Below are 25,296 nucleotides of genomic sequence, written 5' to 3' on the forward strand. Positions count from 1 at the left end.
GGAATATATCACACTATTTACTGCCATCAAGTCTACAAAAACTGTACAAAAGGGGTCATTAATTTCCACACAGCAGCGCTATAAACTGAATATTCATATATTCAAATTCACTGTGAAAAGGCTGAGCCCGGGGCGGCTGAAATTGAATGAAACTGCATCTCTAGCTATACACCGTACACCGCAATTCGCCTTAAGCCGGTTAGTTTTGTCTAAAGGCGTTTTGTAATTCTACTTCTGTGGTGCACGTGCACCTTATACTTAGAGAACGAGGAGGCAGGTGTAACGGATGCAAGGGAGTCTATTTTCTTTGTTAATTTCCTTTGTTGAATCTGGCGTTAACAATAAAATGTTTCCATTGAGGCGAAAGGATTAAACGCCGCTATCTTTTTCCATGCTTGAGTGCGTCTGAATGGGTGTTTTTCAAGCGGAAAATCACGAAATACAGCTCTTATACAACATTTTAACCCACAAAATGATACTTTTTGCAGAGGAAATTGCATACTGAATAAAACTGTAGTTTCAAAATGCAAAAATTCGCCGTATTAAGGAAATCGATGTCAATTTTTTTGGGAGTTTCAAGCAAAACCTTTCCACTTTCCAACGTAGATGGCGCTATATATATTTCGTTCACAGTATACAGTGTGCCTCAAGTACGTCGCCCCTAGCGGTACATCGCCCCTAGCGGTACCTGTACCGCTAGGGGCGACGTCGCCTCTAGCGGTAATTAAGTCGCCTCTAGCAGTACGTCGCCCCTAGCGGTACTGTACCGCTAGGGGCGACGTACCGCTAGAGGCGACTTAATTACCGCTAGAGGCGACGTCGCCCCTAGCGGTACACGGTATACCGCTAGAGGCGACGTACCGCTAGAGGCGACGTCGCCCCTAGCGGTACACGGTACCGCTAGAGGCGACGTACCGCTAGAGGCGACGTCGCCCCTAGCGGTACACGGTACCGCTAGAGGCGACATACCGCTAGAGGCGACGTCGCCCCTAGAGGTACACGGTACCGTTAGAGGCGACGTACCGCTAGAGGCGACGTCGCCCCTAGAGGTACACGATAGCGCTAGAGGCGACTTACTGCTAGAGGCGACGTCGCCCCTAGCGGACAGTACCGCTAGGGGCGACGTACCGCTAGAGGCGACTTAATTACCGCTAGAGGCGACGTCGCCCCAAGAGGTATATACACGGTACCGCTAGAACGAGAAGGCTTGTGTAACGGATGCAAGGGAGTCTATTTTCTTTGTTAATTTCTTTTGTTGAATCTGGCGTTAACAATAAAATGTTTCCATTGAGGCGAAAGGATTAAACGCCGCTACCTTTTTCCACGCTTGAGTGCATCTGAATGGGTGTTTTTCAAGCGGAAAATCGCGAAATACAGCCCTTATACAGCATTTTAACCCACAAAATGATACATTTTGCAGAGGAAATTGCATACTGAATAAAACTGTAGTTTCAAAATGCGGAAATTCGCCGTATTAAGGAAATCGATGCCAATTTTTTTGGGAGTTTCAAGCAAAACCTTTCCACTTTCCAACGTAGGTGGCGCTGTATATATTTCGCTCACAGTACAGTGTGCCTCAAGCCGGGAATTGGGCCCGGGCCGTGACTAGAACAAACGGGGTTAAACTCACGATAATGTCCATAAAAGGGGAGGCAGGACATTCGAGTATTGGGGGGGGGGGCAAGGGGTATAACACCATACATAAATTCAGTCATAAATTAATAAATTAATTTTTCGGAAGCGTAAAAGGGCCCAATATTGAGCCAGAGGTCCATCTTAAAATAATTATTCTTAAATGGAAACGGGGCCAAGTTTTGAAAAACGCCTCTTTGGCCTCTGCAATGAATTTTCTTGTACGAATATTTGTGGATTTTTTTTGGGGGGGGGGATGGGCGAAGGATCTAACACCAAACATTAATTCAGTCATAACTTAATTTTCCTGAAGTTGAACTTGACTCCATGAGCCAAAGGTACACTATTCACGACCTAAATGCGTCTGCGATATACGTGGCATGCCGATTATGTACCGCCACGTGTTATCTGTGGCGCTTTGAAATAAAATATATATAGCGCCACCTACGTTGGAAAGTGGAAATGTTTTGCTTGGAACTGCAGAAAAATTCGACATCGATTTCCTTAATACGGCGAATTTTTGCATTCTGAAACTACAGTTTTATTCAGTATGCAATTTCCTCTGCAAAAAGTATCGTTTTGTGGGTTAAAATGTTGTATAAGAGCTGTATTTCGTGATTTTCCGCTTGAAAAACACCCATTCAGATGCACTCAAGCGTGGAAAAAGATAGCGGCGTTTAATCCTTTCGCCTCAATGGAAACATTTTATTGTTAACGCAAGATTCAACAAAGGAAATTAACAAAAGGAATGGCCTTCCTTGCATCCGTTGAACACGTTCACCTTTTTGTGGAAATCAAGAATTGTACCAGTTTCAGTTCATTCATTCCCGCGGTATGGTTTCCGTTTGCACCCCCTCCAAATCCCAATCAAATATCAATCTCTTAATTGGCTTTATTTCCTACGATTTTAGAATCAAACAAATAGTTACTTCTTCATAAGACTGCTGTTCGCGTCTAACCGTACACGTGCTTGTGCACGTGTAAAACTAACACACATCCTAATAATCAAGGCCTAACAAATCCACCGTTGGAACAATGTAGTGCTAGCTGCTTTGCGGAACGGCGCGGGACTCACGATCCGGTGACCCAGGTTCGAATCCTCGGGGGTTTACTTTTTTTCCTATTATTTGTTTTATTCATTTATTTTCCTTAATATCATAATATCTGACATTACCAACTTAATGGTGCAAAAAAAAAGGATCTGTATATTATAAATGTTTAATTTAATATGGGCAAATTGAATTATATTTATTTTCAGTATTTTAATTTAATCTAGTTGTTTTCCCATTAGTCTATTCCTTTTCAAGCCAAACCCTTTCTCCTACTTTCCTTTTGGTTCTATATATCCCCCCCCCCCAAAAAAAAATAACAGATGAAAGAAAATAACACACAATGAATTGAAGAACTCCACTTGATATTCAACTGATAAATTCATTCTTTTATTATCGCTCAAACATTGACAGTGACTAACTTTGACTTATCCCTATCCTTAACTTCTGTATTTTTGCTAAAACAAATTAAGCAGGTTGGGATGAATAGGTTAAAAATCTAAAATGTATTATAAATGACATTAAATTACAGAACAAAAAGTTGTTGACAAATTTGACAAAAATAAAAGTTCACTTCTGTAAACTGTGTCGACAATTAATATCATATTCTCAATGTGAATCTTGCTGTTGTATTGTACTGTATTGTATTGTATTGTATTGTATTGTTTTATTTCCATTTGTCATAAATTAATATAATGCAAATGCAACAGATTATTTACTACAACAATAACTAAAATTATCAGAATGCTAATACATGTACAACACTTTGATCAATTAAGAAAATTCAGAGTAAACTGTACATATTCTTTAGGAAATATGACTACAAAAACCCTTAATGACAGCTTTAGACAAAATTACATATTAAGCAATTGATAAGATACCAAAAATAAAATCCAAGTGTCGAGATTTTTCTTTAAGGAAATTGTAAAAGCCATGTTTTCAACCCTGCGTCAACCCTGAGATTTGTCTAGTGTTTTCTGGACTGATCCACATCTTATCTAGGGGTGTGATAGGTGGGGAGAGGGGCAGGCTGACTTAAGCTTGGCAGGGGAGGGAGGAAAAGTTGAGAGGATATTTTTTTTTACAGTATCAAAGGCTTGTGTTTAAAGGGCCCATGTAATTTAATGTTTTCAGTGCAATCCTTGAAAATTCTCATGATGTCCATACAACAAAAATAATTCTAAGATACCTACCAGCTCATCTAAATTTCTCACATCCACCCCTCAAGTTGAATGGATTGGCACTGCATCTTGGGGTTCTCACCGTCACTTCCATGTCTTGAACTTGAAGTTGAAGGGTGCTGCAAGCAGATCCACCGGCCCAGGCCAAAACGGCTCATACAACACCCGCAAACCTGAAAAATGAGAACGTCACAAATTTAAAAATGGGAACAGAAAGGGAAGAATTCCATACATGGACATCACTTAGCTTGCAATGTCCAGCTTTCTAGGCTCGTGACATGGGGAGATTCACCAGGAAAGATGGAACCAGTACTAACCATACTTAGAATGCAGATGTCACCATGGTCACATTTTTTGGCCGATACTGTCCATTTCCCTTAAAATTACAAGCAAAAACTCTCCTATTACAGCCTATAGGCCTAGATCTTTTATGCAGCAAAGAATCCTCTCAGAAAATGACAATAAGATCAAGCTGAACCCGAGAAAAATGGGGGTTTTTTTCAGTGCAACTACCGGTATGTACAACCGCTCAATTTGTCACCATGATGGTGACAGTAATCTCCCCATATCTGAGCCTGGAAAGCTGGAAATTCAAGCTAGACATCACGAAGTTTTCCCTGCAGTGACACATCAGCCATCATGTCCTAAAAAAAGTCAAATTTAGCAGGGAAATATTGAAGTATATACTTTTACTGAGAAAACACTTGGAAAATTTTCACACCAATCATTGGTTTGTGCACGGTGGTGTCCAATCCCAATGAATGATGTCGAGGCATCGCTGCCATATGCTGGAAACTCTTTCCAAAACAATAGGGATCAACAGAAAAGTAGTGTGTCCACAAGCTTCTCGTCTGCTTTATCTCTTAGTCATAGGTAACCAGTGGTAACAAAGTACTCAAATTAGTATAATTTTGGTACAAAGAAAATACAAAATTTTACACGAACGTCACGCCCCCGGCCATACGCGTTGCATGCAGGTTCAAAACACGTGCCAAACTGTCAAAGCGCATCATGCGCTGGCGTCTGAGTAACAATAGAGGGCGCTCTTCACTATCAAGATGGCGACTCGAGCGTTGTCTCCTGCAAAGCAGGCTTGGAAAAGAGGTGTGTTTTAACCATTTTTGTTCATTCGTTTTCATAATTTGATTTTTTTCATTGACTTTGCTATATTGTTCAAAGAGTGTGAGTTTTATTTACGCGAATAGAGTGTTTGGTATAGCTGCAACACACCTACATTGCAAGTAAAATGCAAGTGTTCAACTTTTTGCAACTAACTTTGCAAATTCAATGTTTGCAGTGACATGTAAGTGATTTTTTTACATATTTTGTATTTTTTTCCACACGCATCAATCTGAATACACATGTAGGCCTAGGTGTGTGCAACATTTTGACCCTTTTGCGTTTTGTATGTTTGTTGGTGACAGGTTTCGTACCATGGCTGAAGTATGCATGGGACAATGAACCGGTTCTGGTAGCATCTGCAGTCCTGGGATTGGCTTGTAAGTTTCCGTTTTGAATAGTCCTAACAACAAAATGGCAATCTTCACATTCTAGCGTCTACAATTGCCAAGCTCTATCTCCTGATATGCTGATTAAATTATAACTAGCACAGGATTTATAAGAGCATTTCCAAAGTGAACAACAAAAGGTCTCAATTCCATTTTTGTAAAGTTGTGGACAAAAACCTTTTTGAGTCCTGTATTTTGACATTTCCAGCACCCCTCGTGTACTTGGCATGGCCGTGGAAGGACAGGGCTTCCGAGACGAACAGACTCATGCCGACTAGGTATCCCAGTAAGTATACAAGACACAAAGTAATATTGTGATTCTGGTTTGGAAGTATTATAGCATTCACAGATGTCATTGGTTTTGAGGGTATAATGTGCAGGAAGCTGTGTTACTTCACTGGCTATTTCATTTCTGGCAATGAAGCAAGAATGCCAGAAAGCAAATGGTGGTGGAAAAGTACTGTCATATAAAAGAGTGTTCAAGAATTTAACCAAGAACTCATCAGGAAAGTGTTTTAACCTAACCACCCCAACCCTTCAAAATCCAACTGCATGTTTTGTTGAAATCTGTTGGAGTGAGTACTGCACTAGTAAACTGATTATGCTTTACATGGGGTTAGGCATACCACCAATAATCAGTCCAAAATTGTGGGTGTTGAGTTTACTATATGGTGTCGGATTTTGCAAGAGTGAGGAAGGTTTTTAGTATTAAAAGCACTCAAGGGGTTTAGGGTTAAAGACAAGACACGCACGGTATATGAAGTCTGTCACGCTGGATAGAAACTTGATGAAAATGTTGTAATTGAATTAATCACAAGACAAGCAAGCACAGGTCAATGACGTGTGATCACAAGTAGTGAATGATAATCGTTAAAAAATGACAGAGGAATGCCCTTGTCACAATTTAGTTCAACAGTTATTAACTCCCTAGCATAATTTTATACTAGGAACCACACCCATCCTGGCAAATTCCAACACCATATGGGAAACTGCACACACACAGTTTTGACTTTGATTCTGGAGGCGTGCCAACCCAATGTAAAGACTGTCAGTTTAGGGGTACTGTACCCATCCTGACAGATTCCAACAAAACATGTTGTTAGGGTTTGATGGATTGGGGGAGGTTAGGGTTACTGACTGGATATGAAACTAAAGTCTTGATTGCAACTCCAAACATCAACATGATCATGTAGGGACTTTTCATAATGCTGTGGATTATCCACATGGTTTTCTTTTCTTTTCATCCACAGCTCCAATCAGATATGTAGAAGGCAAGACTGGACCACCAACATCAATATGACGTTCAGCAAGTGAATTTTTTGAGCCAAGTTCCTCCTCATCACACCGTGCATGACATTTACAGTTTCAATATTTATTTCATAAGAATTTTAATTTCTTTTTCTCTTTCTTTTGTCAAATCATTGTACACAGTCTTAAGGAGCAATTTTTGAACTTAACATGCTTAAAAAGTTTCCATTAGACAACCACATCTTGTTCTATTCAGAAACACACTCTTACTGGTTGTCAGTAATGTTTTTGCATGACAAAAGTTGACTCATCAGTTTGTTGTTTTACACAAAATTTCATAGATGGAAATTTTTTTTACTGAATGCATGGAAAAAAGTGTGTTTTCAAAATGTACATTTTGTAACAGGCTGTGTGAAGTTGGTCAACAATTTTGATTGTTACAATTTTGTGTGAAAAACATTTTGATTGTGTGAAATATATTCTTTAAGATTTAAAGTTTGATGTCTATTGAAGTTTGGAATGACTAAAATATTATTATCTTTGATGACTGACTTCACAAGCACAGTACAAAAAAGGGGCTTCACAATATCCAGAAATGCTCACAACAAATTAGACAATAGGATTTAAATGTAATACAATCAACAAAATAGATTGAAATCAATACATTTCTGAAAAATCCTCGAAATTATTGATTTTAGAGCCATACTCTCTTAAAGATGACCATTTATGAATAATTAATTGTGTTGTTTTTTGGCAAAATAGTCGTGATTTAAATCATTTTTGGTATAAGAATGCTTAATGATAAATGTTTGTAGTGTAATAAAAGCAAAAAGTAAACTTTTTTTTTGTAATGTAGTTCTGTTTCAATTGTGACATTCATTTGAATTGACTCTACCAAAGTGTTTGCATACTTAATTAGAGTCGATTTGAAGGTTTATAAAGTGTCCGTAAAATGAATTTTATATTGGTGCTTATTTGTAGCAATATCGATTCCTCTGAACTGTATAAAAAAAAACCTATATGAGCCATCCTTTTTTTGTAAAAATTGTGCAAAGTACACATTTTGTAAACATTTAAAATGTTTCATGTTTTTCCTGACAAGTGAGGGCGCTGTTGCCGTGATGTCACTCCCCTAGGGACACATCTTTCAGCAAACCCCATAACTCTGGCGACTTTTTTTATGCTGAAGCAGATGTGAAAGTGAACGTTCTGCCTTGAATGAAATCACAGTTTTGCTCATGATTATATAAATGTGTATAAGCATAAAAACCAAAAGGGCACCAAAACGCCCTTAAAAATGGCAATTATGAAAATTAAATAATAAAGGTGAATGGAACACAAAGTACATTTCAAGGATTGCATAAAAGGCAATACAGGTCAAAATGGAGATGATTCTTTTAATCTGGATAAAAAAATGAGGCATGGTGTCAAATTTCAGTGCCCTTTTCAAGAAATGTTTACCCCCAATAAAAATGACCTTGCTACGCCCCTGCTATTGCATATAGGCCTAACCTAAGAGCAATTATGATTCGCATGAACAAACATCAAATAATAGTCACGTTTTCATTATGAACTTTGTCCGCTTGCAAATGGTTCAAGTCCATTGTGTTATACGCCTACCTTCTGTACAAAATAAGATAACATGACCTACAGTTCCTCTGTACATGAACACAATAACAATACAGTATTCTTTTCTGATAATCCAAACTTACAGGAAACATTATTCTTACATATATACTTTGTGGTGGAAATCTTAATCATGTTTCAATCGGTTCGGGTTGCGGTGAGCTTTATTGTGGCACTACTGGTTTCCAAAATGGTTGGAAGTTTATACGGTACCTCTGTGGATCATGACCGTGACATTGAGCACACGATTGGGGAGCTGAATCGGCGTATTGCCGGGCTACAGGTCCAGCGGAGTCACGCTTACGTCCCGCCGGTCTTTTGGGCTAAAGACCGGGGAGTGTACGAGAGCAACATCCGCATCAACACGTACGGCAAGCCGTGGATAGCAGGCTTCCGTCAAGTCGGTGTGTTCGACAACAACGCCTTCGCTACGGCATGGGTGACAATTTGCCTTCTGGAGGCGGGACAGTACGGGAAAGGAGCCCCGGTACCTGGTGACGAGCCGATGAAACTCGCCTTGGAGCTTATCAACTCCCATCATGATAAAAACAGCCCGCCGGGGAATGGGGCCGTCAACTTCTGGCCGCAGGTAAACGTTTAATAAGGAGCAGGGATCAGTAAAATCATGGGGTTCACGGGATTAAAAAAAAAAGCCTGCAAAAAATATAACCAAAACGATGTGACCCTTTTCACTTTCCCCTTCGGTCATGGGTTAGGATGAATCCCTTGCATGATACTACCATCCGACACGTAGACACAATTCGATAATAATTTAGACCTATACTTGAAATTGTTGGAGTAAAAAAAACTTCGTCCAAAAATGGGGATCTAACCATTCAACATTTCAACATGGATCAAGAAGCCAGTCGTTTTTCATAAAAAGTATCATAATCCAACAATGGACTCAATGTAAATATAATATTTTCCCGTTAAGGCCAAGCGTGTGCATTTTGTGCACGTGTTATTATACTTTAATAGTGGAAGCGAGTCGGCAGTTTTTTCTGTATCCGAGGTTTTTGGTGAATGTCTGTTTGTCGATTTACCACACGTAAAATGAAGTTAACAGATGTAAACTTGGTACTTGGTACTTGGTTGGTTCCTCCTGAAATGTCTTCTAGGGATCTTGGCTAGGAGGTAAACGTATAGGTCAACGTTGAAGCTAAAGATGAGCAGCCGGGCCTGGCGTCACACTACTGACATCCTTTTTTATTTTCCCCAAGACGTTGAACCACTCCAGTGGTCTTTGGGTGAGCCAACCCACGAACATCATTTCCATCATCAGTCTCCTTGACGACGCTCTGCCGTGGGACTTGATCGAGAAAGTATGCAGCATTCTCGGCCATTCGTCTGAGGTCTGCGAACTCCTCAAATTCCTCCAAGGCGCGAGGTAAGATGACAGACGTCATTATTTTCTTCTCTGAGATAATACTAGCATACTAGAAAAGAATTTGATGATCTATGCATGGCTTATGAAGATATTATTCACTTGTTCCCACATGAATTAGGCAGTTATGACGAGGTGGTAGCAACTACTATGTGCCACTGCATGACCCCTTCCCCTATATTCTTTGTAAGAGTTTCAGACTGTAGCATTAGGGCGTCCGCGCACTAATATGACAGGCCTACAGTCTCAACAGAAGCCACAGTTTGTAATGTCGACTGCCGTGTGATGATACGACCTCAGTTTTGCTGTGAATTTCCAGGCAGGAACTTTTTCCCGCCTTCAAGATTCCCGCGGATTTTGACGACACATTTGTCAACATTGGCTTGGGCAGCCTCCTGAAGCAGCTCAGCAAACGCTACCCCGCCCTCTACCAGCTGTGGGAGTCCAACAACACAAACACAGGCTCGGCGTTCGAGCTTCTCAAGACGTATGCATACCGCCCTCTATCAGACGACTTAGCCAACGTGATCGATCCCAGGACGTATTACTACGCCCACAGGTTTCTTGAAAAGGCAAACGACGAAGGAAAGCCTGTTTCCTTGGTGACTACATGGGTAAGAATTGGTTGTTCTATACCCTTATCGTTCGTTGATATTTTTCCTCAAAGTCAAACTGCTGAGTACTGAATAAAATTTGAATTACTCAAGTTTCTGTTGATTTTGGCGGCAGATTCAAAACCTAACGGAGGAGCGCGTGCGACACAATGAGGGCGTTAGCATGCCGTTCAACATCAACAACGTGGATTCTACGGTGGCCGCAAATGTCATCTATGGCGTAACTGCGGCTCTGATGGAGAATCTGTTTGAATCAAAAACGTGGTTCGACGCAGATACCAGGGTCAGTCTTGAAGCGAATTCTCGGATTTTGTAAAGGTGGTTCAATTAAGTTTGGCCCACTTATCTTGCCCGTTCTTTGAAAGCAAAATCTTGATACATTATGTTGTCTGTGCCTAACAGTTAAGTCACAACAACGAAAAGAGCAATGTCAAAACTGTGTAGATTAGAAGAGACGTTAATTCTACTTTTTACTCAATTTTAACACCGATTTCATTGGGAACATTACATTCCTTCTTAACGATTTGCATTTACACTCATAATTTATCATTCAGAGAGAGACTGAACTGGCAAGCTTTAGCCATTATGGGTTCTTACTTATAACAGTCATGCAGGATACATGCATGGACGTGAAGGAGCCCATGCTCTGCAAGTTTAGCCTCGCTTTGGTTTCGGTATGACAAATGTGCAAACAATATTGGCACATGTTATTTCGTAAATGTAGACCTTAGGATTTTTGTTAACGCCTACAGATGGTGTACGAGAACACGACGAGTTTTATCGCGTGGGTCATCGAGAGTGGCACGATGACTAGCCGGCCGGACCTAGCTCTGACTTACTACCCGTCTCGCTACAACTTCTACTGGTTCGTAGCTCGCACCAGGTTCCTGATAGCCAACCGAATTGCTAGAGGGGACTTACCTGCGTTCCCATCACTCAGGTAAAGTTGTCTTACCCCCTCAACAGTTACAATGCCAGTCACTGCTGTCTGTGTAGGACACTCCCCTGGTATGCATTGATATTCTTATCGTCGCACGCGCATCAACAAAGTAAGACTTCTTGAGTAAAACAGTTTGTGTGTTCCAACGAATTATAAAGTGTCCTTAACTCAATCCCCACCCTAGGGTAAACAGCGCCCTCTTAAGGTCGTGCACAGAGTTCAAGAGCGCAACCATACACCTTTGATTTACAGGGGGGGTGGGGAAGAGAACTTGAAGGCATTAAAGACATTTTAAAGACCGTGCACCTCATTAAAAAAAAACGTGTACATCATGTGCTGCTGTAACCGTCTTGTAAAGGCAAACATTTTAACCTGCAGCCACTGATAGGGCATTATATTCTCTATAATTAATGAAGATTGGTGTACGAGCAGTTGAACGAGGTGCTTCAGTCGCGGGTGACCACCGATATTTTGGCAGAGGCGAAGACGGAAGGAGGCAAGTGGGCTTACTTTGATGATTTCTTGGGCGGAGCCGACGAGACGTGGGAGGGAAAACCGAAGGTGAGTCATGGTGATTGGCATAATATTTAGAGAGGGTTTTCGATGGCCGAACCTCAAGAGACAAATGGAGTCAAACTGCTGATTTATTTTTTTTAAGTCTTATGATGTTTTCGATTTACATAGAACAGCGCCGATGATCGCCTTTTCACCACATCCATGGCCGTCAATGCACTGATTGCTACGTGGACAACTCAGGACAAAGCGACGGGACAGTTGACTTGGGCAAAAGGTTAATACTACATTTAGGCTGTTAATACTGCATTTAGGCCGACTGACTATGTTTTCAAATAAAAAGAAAAATTGCCGATAACAGCTTGGGAGAAGCTCGTTGTCTTGTTGATGCACTGTTAAGTGACTTATACTCTAGAAGAGAAGTGCGCCTCTGAGAAGGTTAATTCAATGTTTCGACAAGTGTGCTCTGACAGTCATTAGGGGGATCTACTGGCTTGGTAGCTGGTAAGATTGTAAGCGGGCTTGTTATTTAGATGACCAACTTGAGTTCGGGCTTGGGCTGACTGACTAAATTAATGATGGCCGAAGTTGGGCCATGGTTTGGCCGTACTATTAAGGCAGCTTGAGTGGGCAGTGGTAGTTGCTGGATGACCTGTACCTTTGCAGCAACTTCACGCACAAAGCTGCTGCTTCTGATCCTGCTGCTACTGATGTTGCTGCTGCTACCAAAGACCTACTTAACCTATGTGTATAAATTTGGTTCTTTTTCTTCTACAGATACTCCGGTTGACGTGATTCGTGTGGTGGATCAAGCAGTGTCGTGGCTGGCTGAGTTCATCCTGAGTGATGACTACAAGCCTCTCAATGCGTTCTTCTCGGGTTCGGTCAAAGGCACTAGTGTAAGTTTCTAGTTAAACGAAGATCTTGTAATGAGATGTCCTTCCTTTTCTTCAGGATTTCCTTCGCTGATGATGAATTGTTTTAAGGTTCTTTGACATCTCCCAAGGAGGTTGTGTGTATGGAGATCGCAAGAACTTGAATGGCACAACATAAAGTTGTTCCATTTGAATGCCTTTGTCTGCAACCGGCAACGATAGATGTTCCGTTCCAAGTTAGAACAAGCCGGGAAATGCCAATACCAATTACTGTATTGGACAATTTAATATCCCGAACTGTCCATCTCGAATGGCCCATCTAGGCCCAAAGTTTCCCCAATCTTACTGTCCCTCTATCGCTGCAAAATGTTTGAAATTGCCGGCAATTCTCTTACAATTCTCTCATTCCCCAGACGATGCCTTTCTACTACCCAATGAACTTCTTGGAGTACGTCAACGGGACCAAGATCCCACTGAACGACACGCACATCGATCTTGACAGTAGTGTGGTGCTGGCCATGTCCGGTGTAGTACCCCAGGAGCAGTACAAGAAGATGGTCCAAGAGCCGCACTTCGGGCACCAAACACCCACTGAGTTCCCAGGCTACAGTAACAGCGTTTTCCCGTTCTGGTCGTCGGCCGCCTACACCTACGCCTCGACTCTGCTAACGTTGTCACAATTTCTAAACTTGGCAACTTAGCACAATTTTACCCGTCAAATAAATAATGATGCAATATTACTGAATAACGTTTGATACCATTTTAAAATGCAAGTTAAATTATTACTTGTTACTCATTTCATGATCTTCCGAACCTTATGGTGATCTCACTGTACACTGATCTTCAAAAATAGTTCGAGATAAAAATGCTTTATGAATTTTAGAAATGTATCTAACGATCACGAATTAAGAAAAATGTGGGTTTCTGTCACTACAGTAGAAGTGTCAGATGGTATCGCCGTTTCGAATTTCCAACATCGGAGTGTTTTATCAGTATTCTTTCACCACCTCCCTCCACTCATCGAAACAAATCTCCGCCCCTCTTATCGCTAATAGATCCTTGTTCCCTCTTGGCCTGAGGGGCTAGGCGTAACCAAGGATACGGGGCGACTCCGCCCCACGCTCAGTCGATGATCATTGTTCGGTGTGATTGCAATTGCCTGAGAGAATCGATTACTCGACCGTTCTCTAGCACAGAATCGATAACAGATACAGCTCAAGAACAACTTGTCACATCGTCACACAATGACCAGGTCCTTGATAGCTTTGTTGTATTTGTCCCTACGCTGTAGTAATTATGTGTACAAATCGAATGTCATCATGCAAACACAAATCATGTTATGAAATTAACTGCATGCAGGTGCACTTTGAACATTTAAGCTGCAGCGAAATTTATCAATTTCAACTTTTTTTATTCTCGGATCTGAATCATCACAAATTCATCACTTCAAACGTTGTCATTGTTAAGGAATTTTCGGACAATTCACATTTCCTGAAGTGCGCAAAATAATATTATTTCAGTAACTATTATTCATACAACATCGACTTGCCATGGATGAAATAAAAGTAATTTAAAATAGCTTACAATTATTTATTAAACATACGAACACCACGATTTGAGGTGTTTTTTTTCTTAGGGGGGACCTTATTGTGCCCAAACAACCAGGTTTTTCCTACTGTCTTTGCCCCGGGGCGATAGCGTGAGATAGCGGCAGGTGACTCGATGATTAAGAGTCAGAAGGCACCGGAGGTAGGACAAAAGGGGTGTCACTATTATAACGGCGCAAATGAGCTGCCCCTCGGCATCTATATCCAGGTGAGGAGAAAGTGACTAATGGCAATTTATCATCCAAAACTCTGCTTGGTTTGACGGGTTTCATTTGAGCTTAATTTCCTCTGAAGTGTAAAATCATTTCGTACAGGTTGTGTAAACAGAAGTATAGCTGTTAAAACATCCATATGTGCCGCATGTGAAAACGGCGTTAATATTTGCTACTTTATAATGGAATGGACAAGAACTTTAATTTTGTGAGTTGAAAGAGACTTGCTTGTTAGTAAAGAGAGGTTTCTCAAACAAGCTTCAGTAATCTGAATGGATAGTTACGTATAATGACTGAACAAATGTAGCAATAACGAATGGAATTTTTTTGGAGCACAACCTCGTTTTCGATCCAAGATGGCGATGTACTTGGAGGGCGCACTCAGAAAATAAACATCATGTATCATGACCGCGTCTAGGTTTAATCATGGTGCATGGTGTTATTTCCCAAATCCTTCAATAAGACGTTTGTCGGCCAACAAAGTCTTGAATTGGTTCTCATTCGGCTGATGTATTGGTGCCACTTTTATGGGTTCTCCTGAGCCGATTACAAGGTCAATGAATAGAAAATATCGGCAGTAATTCCAAGGGGGCCAACTAAGGCTCACTTTTGGGCTTACATCTTTCCATAGATCGTCATCATTCTTGCACACTTTGGAAACAATTTATTGTTGAAGTTTTTTCTTAGCATTGGGGGAAAGTGGGTAATAATGATGGGACACAATCTTTCCAAAACTTGAAAGTCTAATAATACATGAGTGACAACCCTTTACTGTGTTTAAGCAATTAAAACACAACAAAATAAGGAGCTTTAAAATTGGGCCAGCAACAAAAATGCACCCTCGAGCTATGGTCTGTTTAGAGAAAAAAACTTTATGACAGCAGAGTGATGTTTACCCCCATGAAACAGGTGCTTTCGGAACAACCTTGAGAATTCATCCCAGCTACGGGGAAGTTATCACGGCCCTCCCCTCATACATGAAAGATTTAGGGAGTTCCATCAATATTGGACGATGTACAAGCTCCAGTGAAAAGGGGGCTTTAGAAAACAAATCACGTGCGATTTCATGAAGTATCATCTACAGGCGTTAACAAACACGAAGAAGAAAAGTTTTGAAGTTTTTGTACGCTAGCGATGAGGCTGATGGGAGTGAAGCACTTGAATCATGAGGCGAGAGCAATGGGGGATTGTTGACCCGTGTCAAATAGCTGTGGGGTAGTGGCCTCGTTGCCATGGACGCGCTATTCATTCAACTGGTTGCCGAGCTTGCAATCGTGTGAGTGAAATTGGACACGTACGTTTCGTATATGAACATGTCAATGTAGGCCTGCATGTAAATTATGTAAGGTAAACTTTGCACTTTTCAGAGGGCGATTTACTTGTAAACAACACGTGACGTGACTTTTAACATCATTGTTATGTGATAAAATTCACACGCGTCTGCAAAGTAGGGCCTACTCCCAAACATTACTTTAAAAAAACACTTAAATTTGTAAAATGGTCTCCAACTTTTCGCCAACAATTTTAAACATTCAGGTATGTTCTGCAAATACAACGTGATTTTTTCCATATCTTTTAAGTTATCCTTAAAAGTATTTTCTTGTTCTACTCTTCGGCAGAGTTTGTTTAAATACACCACATAAACAATTTCAATCAAGATGAAAATTACTCGCCGTCTTTTCACAAAACTTATGACCAGTGGCACGTTTTGTATCTCAAAACTTTAATAAATTACAACGTTTACATAATAAACAAAGTAAACGCATAAATAATGACAACAAAGGGCGAGTAAAACACATTGGTACATAAAATATATATCGGTCACCTCCGGAGCTCCTCCAAGTATAAATACTTCATTTTGGCTATGTATTGGACGTTTTTTCCCTAGGATTGTATGTGCCTTTTAAACATGATATCACTCAAAAAGGCTGCTGTTGCAATTTCAACGACTTCGGACAAAATAATAGCCATTTTGTAGATTAAATTTGGTTATCAATAACTTTTAGAATTTGTATACATGTACATGTACAAGTGCCATGTACACAATGTGGTAGCGTTGTCGTAAAGAAAGGCCCGCCCCAACAAAATTTGGACAACTTGAACATTTATACTTCCAAAACTGTTCTGTTCGTGAAATGAATGTCAAAAATATGCACCGATATACTAGCTGTTTCGTAGAATATTCATGACCAATATTCCCGTAATAAAAGTCACTAAAATGAATGTAATAAGTATCATTAACAGTCCTTTTCAATTGTTGGCCTTTGTCTTGTAAAACAACAGTAACATAAGGGTTACCTTATAATCGTCCAATATAACATTATGTATATCATCTACACGTACATGTCTACGAATAAGTAAAAACTTCAAACAATACTCCTTTTCTATTTTGCAAACGGACGGAATTCATGCATACGGGTAAATTTGTATATGGATATCACATATACAAGGTTATTATTTCCTACAGTAAAAATACAAAATGTTAGGATTGCACTATCCAAAAAAAAAAAAAAATCGGTTTACACAAGTCAACTTTTATGAACTTTCTCAGGTTGAACTGATGGTCATAGCTGATTTTGGCTCTCTGTCTTATCAATGAGAAAAAATGCTGAAAACAAAATGATACGATGATAAAAAGGTTATGCTTTTTGGAGTGTTTCCACCAAATACAAATAAGATCACGAAAGAAACGTGACACCAAATCCTGATATATTTTGTGCAACGTTTACAATAGTTGTGTCTGAAAACCTAGACTGTTGATCATCGTAGATATTACAACAAAATACTTAACAGAGCCTTTGAATATGACGTTGCACTGTTACAAGGTTAATCTCTATCACCGTGACGGTACATTGGACGGATAATCATAAAGGAATAATTTTAGATGATTATGCCACAAATTATGATTAACAGTAGTTTGTAATTCCATTCAATTTCATTGATATTAAAAACTCTGCAAAAGTGACCTGGATCAATCTTTTTCAGTTGCCGGCACCTTTTTGGTAAACAAAAATCCGCACAGTCAATTTATACTTCACATTCATTTTTTTACTTAAAAAATGAGGTCTGAAATATAGACCAAGGTCCACATGTTACGAGAGGGTAGCCCAGATTCGGCGATAAACACACATCTACACACAACAGTTTAATGGTTCATTATTGTCCAAATGATAAGCGAACAAATATTTAATCGCCATTTTTGACAAAGGAGACGATTGACGGTTTAATTGGCCTTTAAGCTTTATGAGATAAGACTTTCAAATATACCCAAGGTTTTCTAACCACATGTTAATTTGTGGGTTTGTAGGACACCTGGACTGGAGTCTTGTTTTGGATTTCATCGGAGGGGCGGGGCACAAAGTTTTAGGAGGAGGGATATCAATTAATTGAGACATCATATCGTTATTTTCACGAGGATGAATACAGGTGGCGGTCAACATTATCGTCAAAAGAGTAAGGGTCAGGGTTCGAATTTTGAAAGTAAAATATTTAGAAGTTATATACCCGTATTTTTTTTTAAATGAACAATGAAGTAATAAAATAATACAACAGTTTTTCCATGCGGTTTCATAAAACCATGACAATTTCAAACAATGAAACACATGCGAACAAAGTGATTGGTCACAAATCGGACAATTTTCCGAAGTGTGCTTTCGACTGAAAATTTACAGGAGAATTCAGTGACTTTCGACCTATGAATGGTGGATCAAAGGACTCAAAAAGGGCAAAGTTGCTTTAGAATTTAAACATTTGCAACTGTTAAAATTTCCTAAATAGATGTCAAGACTCATCATATACATGAATTGTTCTTTTCCTTTATATGCATCACACTGGATCCACATATTCAATTCTGACATGTTCCTGATTTTAGCAGCGGTTAAATACAATATTAAGACTCTCTGTATTGTACAATTCATGGGTAATAACGGGGATTATTTCAGAGGTGATGGTTGTTGTCGCACTGATGCCTGATGCGCAAATGACGGCACAGCTTGCCGGGGCTGTAACTCCTTGGCATTACTCCTGAGTACGTAATCCAAGCTCGGTTCCCATATCCTCAATGGAATGGAGCCTAGAGGTTGCTTCCGTAACCGGCCCCTCTTGTGCCCCGTAGGTTCCCTGGTTTGGGGCGGAGGGGAGTTTGGAGGAGGGTCCGGTACGGGGAATGTTGAGGAGGAGGTAGGCAAGGCGCTAGTCGTGGAGGGCCGGCGGTGTTCGGTGGCTTGGCTCTCTATGGTGTAAGTCCGGATATCGTTTCGTATCATCTGCTTCATGCGGTTCATAGTCAGTGGAGGGAACCGTGTTTCCTCTCGACACTCCCCGGTGAGGGAGCCTGGGTTTACGGTCATTGATGAGTCCAGTTTACAGTTCCCGTTGTAATCTCTCTTCCCTGGGACAGGTAGTTGGTTGACGAGGCTGCCTAGCGTGATTCCGTCCAGGTTGTACCCACCAGAACCGCCGCGTCTACGGGCCCTCTGTGAGGCCAGCTTGGCTCGCCGTCTCTCGATGTAGATATCGGTCTTGGAGCGGTGAAGCCAGTTTGGGATGGTATCTGTCTCCTCCCGTGGGTCCGTCTGAGGAAGCTGCCTCAGGTCCTGCTTGCTCCTAGCGTACCCGTGGAAACTCCTCTGCCGAATCACCATATACTTATCCAGCTGCTCGTTGACCGAGCGATGGTTGGCCGGATCGCGGTGGTGGGACGGCGAGTAGCCCGGTAGAGGCTCCCGAGCGCTGTTCGGTACTGACGACGGTAAATCTGGCTTGATCTCCGGCCGGAGTCTGATGTGAGCCACGTCCATCGTCTGGCTGTGCCGGTCTCGCTCCTTAGATGAGCAGCTAGTTGTTGGAGACTCGACAACCGAGTCCATACACGGAGACAGTTGCTGTGGGCTCATGATGTCTGCACTCCCACTGCCGCGGTACATCCCACGGTAGGTGCACAGGCGAGGGGTACTGGATGTCGAGCCCAAACTTCCCGTGGACGCTCCAAGACTCCAGTTTGAATCCCCTACATTGGCCATAACTCCGATCACATTACATCCTCATACCCACACGATCCAAGCACATCACATGATTGCAGATTATCACCGAGAAGTTCAGTGTTTTCTTCTAGGAATCGCTGAACTCAACCACAGTTTTGCGTTAGCAACGCAGTATGGCGTTCCTGTTGTTGCTCTTCACAGCACTCCATATAGGGTCACCCCTTGACCCTCGTCATGTTGACTGTATACGCTTCACAACCAGATTACATGTCCCAAACAGAAACGCGATCACGTCAACTCAGCGAAGATCATCGACTTTAGTACACACATAAGAGTTCCAAACGGACACTTTTATGAGGATCTCACTCATAAACTAACGCGTCCATGGAGCATCGACCAGGATATCAGTTTGTTCACAAAACTTTCCAACTGTGTATCCATAAACAGAGTGATTGAGAAATGCAAATAGCTGTGTGCAGTGTGAGCCCACTTGATCACCCTATTCAAGGCTTGAGTGCCCGAGGCAATGGCATGCCTATTGTACTCTCTATTGATCGCAGGCCCATGCAGCGCACCCACGGTGCACCCTTAGCCCAGCCGTAGAGGCACAAGCATGCACCCCTGTACAGCTGTACCCAATATGAACCCAATACAGTCGTGTCATATCATGAATGGGATCGATATTGAAAAAGCTCCACGAGTGAAAGTGTGGGGAAGTAATCAGAATCCGGAGAGGGCGCTTTTCAAAAAAAAAGTTAAGACCTCATTTTCTTTCAATAAAATGAACTTTCACCAAACAAAATTGCCAAATCTTTATTTTGTGCAATAGAGAGAAGGCAATATTTATATTTCAAGCGGTAGTCAACTCCAAATTTCGTGTTGTGATACACAGTCGGAAAATATCGAAAATCATGTACTAAAGAAAACGATTTACTTAACTTTCTCCTGAGATATAAGTTTGTTGTATTTTTGGGGGGAATAATGATAACAAGGCTAACTACAAGAATTTTTTTTTTACAAACTCACACCAAGAAAGTTACAGAAGTCACGCTGCGAGTGACCATTGTTACTACAATGGCTCCTGTAGTATTTTCTTGAGGGCGCACTCCAAACATCAGTCCTAACAGTTTAGCGGAATATTCGTGAAACAAAAAAGTAACTTTGCGATAGCAAGATTTCCAACACAAAAAGTCGCCTTTTACATAACTCCTCAAGCACGTAATTTTGTTTTAAAAATACACCTTTTACGTGTAATTGAAACGCTTCGCAGTATTATATATCTCAGGCAAATTTCTTTTAATTTTATTTAAAAGTATACTTTCTGGATGGCAGAAGTAAGCCCGCAAGCGTTGTCAACGCAACACTTCCTTCAATCCCAGTAATCTTCTAATCCGCTAAACCAACACAAAAAGACCGCTTACCGCTGCTGATAAATCTGATTAGTTTTCATGAGGCGTAATCTATGCATGCTGTCCACTTTGGAGACACTTTGGAAGGACAACATATCCCGATTTTCTTCCGGTTAGTAGTAGTTGTTTGTATTTCTCTACATTTTGCCTCGCTAATGTGTGTTTAACTTCTCCAATTCACAATGGAAAGGTACACTGTTTGTCTTGTCCAGCAGTTTGTTTCAGCTTTTCATAGGAAACATCGCGTTATTTGACTTTGGCTGGTGAGCATTAGGCCAGAGTTGCAAGTTAAAATCAACAAAGTTTTGGTTACCGATCCCAAGTGTTAAAAGCAAGGAGTAAACAGCCCCCTCTGCAAAGCTTTCTGGTAAATACGCACAGGTTCGCTCCATGGTGAAATTCAACAGTGTTATCAGACGGAGGCTGACTAAAATCACGATGACTCGAACGTGCAGGATTAAAAAGGCAACAGAGCGATTGGGCAACCTACTTCACAGCAGCAAAAGTCTTGATGCGGTGGCTTAATTTCACAGATGATCGACCGGTGTGGTTTATTTGGATGACTTCACCATTGCTCCATCCTTTCGCAAACGGCCGATATCAAAAGCACCGACCTGCGCCCGTGGTTTCACGAAAATCTTCCCGTATAACACCTAGTGTACGACGGTTACGCCATGTACATGATATGAAGGCCACCTTACGGGACAAGGTACCGTATTCATATCATAATTTCAAAAGTATCAGACTGAGATTTGCATATGACAATTAACCTCTTATGTGAATAAATGCTAGTTCTGGCAAGTGTTGCTCTTTAGGGCCAAACACTTCATAAAAGACATTGGTTGTGGTGCATCTATATTCATTCCAGCACTGCACTAACAGCTTACTTAACAGTTCAAAAACAAGCCGATTTCGAACTGCTGTTATTTTACTGTTAAGCACAGACATTTGTTGAGCAAAGAAAATGTTTGCTAAGCTAAAAGCGGTTATCAGACAAAATTTCCTGGGATGTTGTGACTGTTTCTCCTTACTTATGGTTACCACAGAAATATGGTTTAGTATTTTCTGTTATACACCTGTATAAAATTGCACCTGACTTTAACACAATGATGCCCTCTTGACCTTCTATATCTGCGCCTATGCCAAATATAAGAAGTGTCTATTGATAGCATTTTAATTTCAATCCAAATTGAAGTACTCTCAACACCTGCAAACATCGGTTTGAATCATGTTGCGAAGAGCATACGGCGTTGCCCAGAGACGGGCGAGATGGTATCGAGACAGCCTCTTCAACATCTCATGGAATTGTTAATTATAACAACACACGTTGATCGACTCGTTGAAATCGGATGCATGTCAGTGTGTATTTTATTATTAGTAATGACACGATCGTGCGTGAGTCGCTTATTGCTTTGCAATTTGTGTTGACTGTTGAGTTGATCATTGACAAAATGTGCTGTATTGTCAGAATAGGTTTGTGTCATGTTTCCAAGTCATGTCTATTGTCGTGTGATCAGTTCAACACGTAGGCCCCTATCTTACTCTGAATTTTGATTTTATGCAGGTCGTATGAGACGATCATTGCACAGTGTTTCCAGATTCCGATTTCTCTTTGGGTAGTGGAGGATGACATCTTAGAATCTTCGCCATTTGGGGCCGATAACGAGACTGAACAGACATTTCCAGCGGCAGCCGATGTGGTAGCGCGTCACGCCTCATCATGACTGCCCGTCCGCCACGGCCCGTAGTTGAAGTCAAACACCGCTACCTGGCCTGGGATAAGCCGCAGTTTCTCATCGCAAACACTTCCAAGAGACCCGAGACTAGCCCTAAAACGTCCCTTGATTCCAGAAACGCTCGCACGAGAAGGGATGTGAAGTTAACAGTCAGTCGGAGTGCCGACCCACACACGGTACGGCGTGGACCGAACGCGGTGGATAACCGACTCGGAAAATCTCAACAGAGACTTTCTTCCCAACTGAACAATTCTGCATCCACAAGTTCGACACCGGTCATTATAGCTGATTTGTGGAAGCCCATGCAAATACGATACTCAACAACCCAGGAAAAGTTGGACTTTGTTAATAATGCACACACAAGGAGCCACAGCCAACCGGCATTGGCTTTCGACAACTTCAACACCAGACAAGAAGCCCAGAAACTGCTTCAGAATTCTCGCTCCAGTGTCAACCAACTTCTAAAGAATCACAGAGACAGGTTGAGTAGTTCCCGATATCCCGTGAAGAGCACCGAGCCTTCAGACACTGGCTACCGCAATCACAGGGTGGGAGAGATCGCCGGATACCAGATTTTTGGCGGGAGTTTGCCGAGGACGAGCGTGTACAATGTGAACGAGCGCATGGTGTCGTCTGCTTCGGACTTGTCTAGTTTGTCATTCGGCTCGATCGACCACGAAGTGACTGACAACGTCACCCCGACGTGTCCACAACGTGCATCGGAGTCTAGGACTTTGATACAATATTCTCCTAACATTGAAAGCCAGTCTGCATTATTAAAAGATAGGTATTTTGATGTGGAAAATGGGAACAATGTTGTATCGGCCATAGTGTCGAGCGATCATAGTCGGTCAAATGGCGTGGCAAGTCCTGGTAATGATAAGAGAACCGAACTCACGGTTAACGCCGGAGAAAAAGAAAATACCACTAAAGCCAGGTCTGCTTCATCTATCCGTATGCCTGTCGACAATTGGAGACGGCAACACTTTGTCGACAACACGGTCGATTCGGGTCCCTCCGAGGCTGTCGATGCCTTACAACCATTCAGGCTCAATGCCAGACTTCCTTCACCTGACAGCCGGCCAGTGAGTAGTGGAGTCTCGCCGAATTTTGCGGAAGAGATCAGCATAGTGGACCAAGCGAACAGAACCGAAGAAGGGTTACCACCAGATTGCTCGATGTGCCCCATGTGCCGGGCTCAGGCCACTCTCAAGGCAGCTGAGACGGGAGAAGAAACCCGGGAAATCTTGGAAGACCTCCGCAAGGAGGGGAGAGACTTCGTGAGCTTTCCTCGCATGGATTCCAACAATTCACACTTCGTCAGCAGTGAATCACATCAAGAAAATCATCAGCAATCAGTCGTAGAAAACGATAAAAGTCCGGATCAGACCTTAAGGGAGCAAAGAAAACGGACTGCTGAGAGGACGGGCCGCTCAAGCATACGGCTGTTTAATGAAACTTCATACAATCCGCCTTTCCCTCAAAACGACAAAATCGACTCATATGGCAGCAATGAGGAACTCATAGCAAGGAAAACTCATTCTGATTCTGAAACTGTTAAGCGAAACAATGTGGCTGAAGCAAATATGATAGATGTTGATTTGAAAGCAAGATACAGGAGTGAGAAAAAGGCAAATGTCCGAAGCCCAAGAAGAGATTTTGAACCAAACATTCGTAATGGCGCAATTGTATTAAGAGGTAGAGGTCTGACACGAGCAAACAGGCTTGAGCAGACCCAGTACCACACCAGTCCTCTTCACGCGGCCAAGTGGTACATGGACGCAGCGCTACCGACGCGTCAGGCCAGCCCACGCGGTTCCATGACCGTGTCTCGAGGAGCAGCGATCCCTGGATTGGCACCATGTTCCCGGTACCTGCCTCCCGCAGCTACGCCAACGATGAACCACCGAGTCCCTCTCATCATCTGGAGAAAGCTTCAACAACTAGATACACCACATCACAGTGACAACAGAGGGATGGAGTACGAGTACGGATCCAGGTTGGCGGGGGCTGCTGGCTATCACGGGGGTGGAGCGACGCGTTTCACCCATCAACAACCGAGAGTTGATCCTGGCGATGAGAAATTCGCTTCTAAGTCCGAGACATTGACATCCTCGTTAGTTATTCACATCCCGACGGCTGGTGTTACACCTGAAGATGTGGACTGCCCACCAAACAGCCCTGAATGATTTTTTTTAAATTAATTTAAACTTTGTCATTCAGCTTAATGGGATGAAGATGAAATATGATATCATTTAGGCAGTTTGCCTTTCAAAATGAGGGAAACGTACACAAGTGTTATGATTTTTTTTTTGCCACAGAAGAGGAAAAAAAAAGAAATCTCAACTGAGGGACACATTAGCCATCAACTTCGAACAGTTTAGAATGTGTTTTTGATTGGAATTTGTTTTCCCCTGTCGAGAGTGATTCTTGAACGAATTGTTCATGTTTAAAGAAAGAGAACAACTGTGCAGAATATAATTTATTGCATACTTTTCCATAAAATGTTTATCGTTTGTGAACCTCTTCATGCTCAGTCAATAACTGTACATACATGTATATCTAATTTGTTTTGTAAGGTGTTTAGTGTTCAGATGGACTGATGAAGACATATAAATGAACAGCCCCAAATGGTTGGCTATTATGATGTCTTTCATTGATTTCGTTGTTGGTTTTTTTTTTTATTCCGCGCGTTGTTTCAAAGAAATACCCAATACAAGCTCCTGCTACTTGTACATCGTTTATAAAATGTATGAGATAAGCTTGAATCTTAAAATTTG

The 25,296-nt window shown here is 41.6% G+C and overlaps 4 protein-coding genes across 4 annotated transcripts; 3 read left to right on the plus strand and 1 right to left on the minus strand.

Annotated features, from left to right (window-relative positions):
* The first annotated feature begins 4,863 nt into the window (after nt 1–4,863).
* LOC119735010 (NADH dehydrogenase [ubiquinone] 1 alpha subcomplex subunit 3-like) lies at nt 4,864–7,473 on the plus strand. The gene is made up of 4 exons (XM_038208686.1): nt 4,864–4,966; nt 5,287–5,361; nt 5,579–5,656; nt 6,621–7,473. The coding sequence occupies exons 1-4, from the start codon at nt 4,921–4,923 to the stop codon at nt 6,668–6,670; spliced, it is 249 nt and encodes an 82-aa protein (XP_038064614.1). The 5' UTR covers nt 4,864–4,920; the 3' UTR covers nt 6,671–7,473.
* Nucleotides 7,474–8,378: 905 nt separating this feature from the next.
* LOC119734887 lies at nt 8,379–14,116 on the plus strand. The gene is made up of 8 exons (XM_038208509.1): nt 8,379–8,833; nt 9,465–9,631; nt 9,948–10,242; nt 10,995–11,182; nt 11,599–11,743; nt 11,867–11,972; nt 12,473–12,594; nt 12,984–14,116. The coding sequence occupies exons 1-8, from the start codon at nt 8,435–8,437 to the stop codon at nt 13,269–13,271; spliced, it is 1,710 nt and encodes a 569-aa protein (XP_038064437.1). The 5' UTR covers nt 8,379–8,434; the 3' UTR covers nt 13,272–14,116.
* A 1,979-nt stretch (nt 14,117–16,095) lies between these two features.
* LOC119734886 lies at nt 16,096–20,008 on the minus strand. Its single transcript, XM_038208508.1, has one exon. It carries the CDS (start codon nt 19,408–19,410, stop codon nt 18,322–18,324), a length of 1,089 nt encoding a protein of 362 aa, XP_038064436.1. The 5' UTR covers nt 19,411–20,008; the 3' UTR covers nt 16,096–18,321.
* Nucleotides 20,009–21,254: 1,246 nt separating this feature from the next.
* Nucleotides 21,255–24,710, plus strand: LOC119734950. Its single transcript, XM_038208597.1, has 2 exons — nt 21,255–21,489; nt 22,345–24,710. Exon 2 carries the CDS (start codon nt 22,501–22,503, stop codon nt 24,703–24,705), a length of 2,205 nt encoding a protein of 734 aa, XP_038064525.1. The 5' UTR covers nt 21,255–21,489; nt 22,345–22,500; the 3' UTR covers nt 24,706–24,710.
* Nucleotides 24,711–25,296: the final 586 nt, after the last annotated feature.

The sequence above is a fragment of the Patiria miniata genome, unplaced genomic scaffold, assembly GCF_015706575.1.
Source record: "Patiria miniata isolate m_02_andy unplaced genomic scaffold, ASM1570657v1 HiC_scaffold_28, whole genome shotgun sequence".
Taxonomy (NCBI): domain Eukaryota; kingdom Metazoa; phylum Echinodermata; class Asteroidea; order Valvatida; family Asterinidae; genus Patiria; species Patiria miniata.